General features: G+C 35.8%; 1 protein-coding gene across 1 annotated transcript in view; it reads right to left on the bottom strand.

Annotated features, from left to right (window-relative positions):
- The window catches only part of LOC106471216, a 22529-nt gene that overhangs the window by 5585 nt on the left and 14101 nt on the right, over positions 1-2843 (bottom strand). The window contains exon 3 of the mRNA XM_013931806.2: positions 464-599. Coding sequence (XP_013787260.1) covers positions 464-599 — 136 coding nt within the window. The remainder of the gene's footprint in view (positions 1-463; positions 600-2843) is intronic.

A 2843-nucleotide genomic window follows, 5' to 3' on the forward strand; every position in this document is an offset into this window, starting at 1 on the left:
TGTCACATTATAACGCACCCACGGCTGAAATGGCGAGCATGTTTAGTGGGACGGGGATTCGAACCCGCTTCTCTCAGATTGCGAGTCGAGCGCCCTAACCACCTGACCATGCCGCGCTCCACTAATTTGTTACTTTATTTTTGATTCTCAGATCTAGTTATGCGACCTTTTTACATTGTCTGAGGTTAAAGACCTTGTTTTTGATCTACCGATCTGGCGGTCGGCTACTACTGTTACTACTGTCCTTGTCAGCATTAAACCTACATTTGAATGCTGCTACAGCATCTTTGGTCTTGATAGATGGTCTTGCCTCAACAAGAGTTGTCAAAAAAGTCCATCGTGATCGCATCCAAGACTCGGGTTTCGTGATCGCGGAACCACATCTATTATCTGATTTGTTGATGAAAGTTGTTGCGCTAGACACTAACACAACATAAAGAGTTGATAAACTCTGGGTACTCACGTGCATATTAGCCCCGTATCCTGGGGCTCCTATAAAAATCCAGTCCAGTGTACTGCCTTCCGAGTCTTCTGGCAGAAAATATGGTCGATTATAATACTTACGTAGTGTACTCGATACGATAGGATCACAGTTACTCCTGGAATGAAAAATAAGTGATTCACTTACTTAGATGATTTCGGTAAGTACAGTTTGTTTATTTAAAAATAAGTAACTCACTTACTTAGAACGAGTGATGATTTCAGTAATTACAGTTTGTTTATTTTAAAATCTCAATGCTAAATGACCGCTTGTTACGACTGTTGTAAGAACATGTCAGTTCAGTGGCTTTTTTTAAATTAAAAAAGTAACTTGTGTAAAAATTTTGGGGTTAATTTAAAAAAATTAATATATATATATATATATACACAGTGTTATAATAAACAATGGTTTTTTGTCCCTAAAAACAAAAGTTGGGAAGTTTTGTTTATTTACTATTAAGCACAAAGCTATACAATGGACCATCTGTGCTGTTCCTATTGCGAGTATCGAAACCCGATTTCTAGCGCTATAAATCCTCAGACTTTCTGCTGAACCACGGCAGGGTAAATAGGAAAGATGAGTGATGGATGCAACTGTTGAAGGAAAGACCTCCGTCGGTAGTCACTTGTAGCCAACAAAATGCTATTTTACGCATATTTGATTCTAACTTTGTAATCGACTGAACAAAAAGGAATGTGAAAAAAACAACAACATCTGAGTCAACTGTGATTTTAATAACTTTTGTTAGACCTGAAAAGTTTCACTGCTTTGCCAGTTTAGGTCTTTCACACTTCTAAGTCTAGTCAAACGTAATATTATCTACTTTTGTTTAATCTAAAGTTGGTGTTTTACACCACTTGATTAAAACTTGAATTATAATATTTGACCAACTCAACAATGACAGACAGTGTCATAAACTGTCAGTTACGCTTACACCACTGTCTAATTCCATGCGTTAGGAATTATCTATAAAAATTATCGAGAGATGTTTATTTTATCAGAATTTAATACATTTTTACTGTAGGAATAGGTGGTGAACAGTTTATACAACTTCAGTTATTAGTAAGATGACCAGATGTTCAAGTTTTTTGAATATTGTCCCGATGGATCCTTTTGCGACCTAAATGTTGCCTGTAATGTAGGCTGTAGTAGACAACATGATGTCACTGTTACATAAATCACTGAGCACGTGATTTTGCACTCGCCAAAGAAAGACAGTTGAATGTAAATGGCAGGTGCTGTACACAAATTATGTTTGATTTCAAGTCGTGAAACATTTATTAAAGTAACTCAAGGGTGAATATCAATGAAAGTTGTGCGACAAATATCTGGCCAACAAGTTATTAGAAGAAAATTCACTTGTCTCTTTAACAGTAGTAATGAAATATCACGTGATGAAAATGATTATTTACATAATCGATTATTTATAGCCTCCCCCTCATAAAAGGGGTACCGTTTTTAAGATCTGAATATCATTGCTTGGGGATATTAAAATCTGGTCACTTTAGTTATTAGCCATAAAGACTGAAAATATTTATTTCTAAAAAATTAAGAGTACCGTTGGATAGAAAAGATTCCAATGACACATGAAATCAAACGATCATTAGTTCCCTCGTTGGTGCAGTAAGTTGTTTTGTTTTTCAATGCAGCATACCTAATCACGTGTTTAGGGATTCATCAAGCAATCTCGCACATTCGAGTGTGCAACATGGAACCAGTAGATTTGTTAGATATCGAGAGAAAAAAAAAACACTGCCGTGTTGAGTAGATAAGACGTGTGTGTGTGTGCTTAGTCTTTAGATTATACATATGTGATTAAAGGCTCCAAACACCCAAGTCTAACAACAGAGGACGACTTAGCTAATCACATTGTTCACACAAACAGTCTACTTAAAATGCTGTAACGCAAACATCAGCCTTTATCTCGGATGAGCAGCAGGCTGTTTGTCGTCACAGATGAAAATTTCAGGTGGACCAATTACTCCCTCCTCGATACTGTCTACGGACGTTACTAAGTAACGGGATAGGGTTGATTGATTAAACGTTTAAGCCTAATCCCAACTGCAAAAACACATGGCAGAATATTTTTTTCTATACAAGAACTTATATCCAACCATTTTCAGAGTTTAAAGAAAAAAATTACTTGTTGCAACATAACTAATTAAATAACAATAATTCCAAGCCAGATTAGACCAAATAAATTCGAATAAGTGCAAAAAGAAATGTCGTCTAATAGTCAAGTCTGCTTTTAATGAATGATATATACATTTAAATGGCTAAAATGGACTTATCACGATATTATAGAGATATATCTACTTCCCCTTCAGCCCCCAGATTTTATAAAAACTCTGAGAAACTTAAC

This window comes from Limulus polyphemus, unplaced genomic scaffold, assembly GCF_000517525.1.
Source record: "Limulus polyphemus unplaced genomic scaffold, Limulus_polyphemus-2.1.2 Scaffold4476, whole genome shotgun sequence".
Classification (NCBI taxonomy): Eukaryota; Metazoa; Arthropoda; class Merostomata; order Xiphosura; family Limulidae; genus Limulus; species Limulus polyphemus.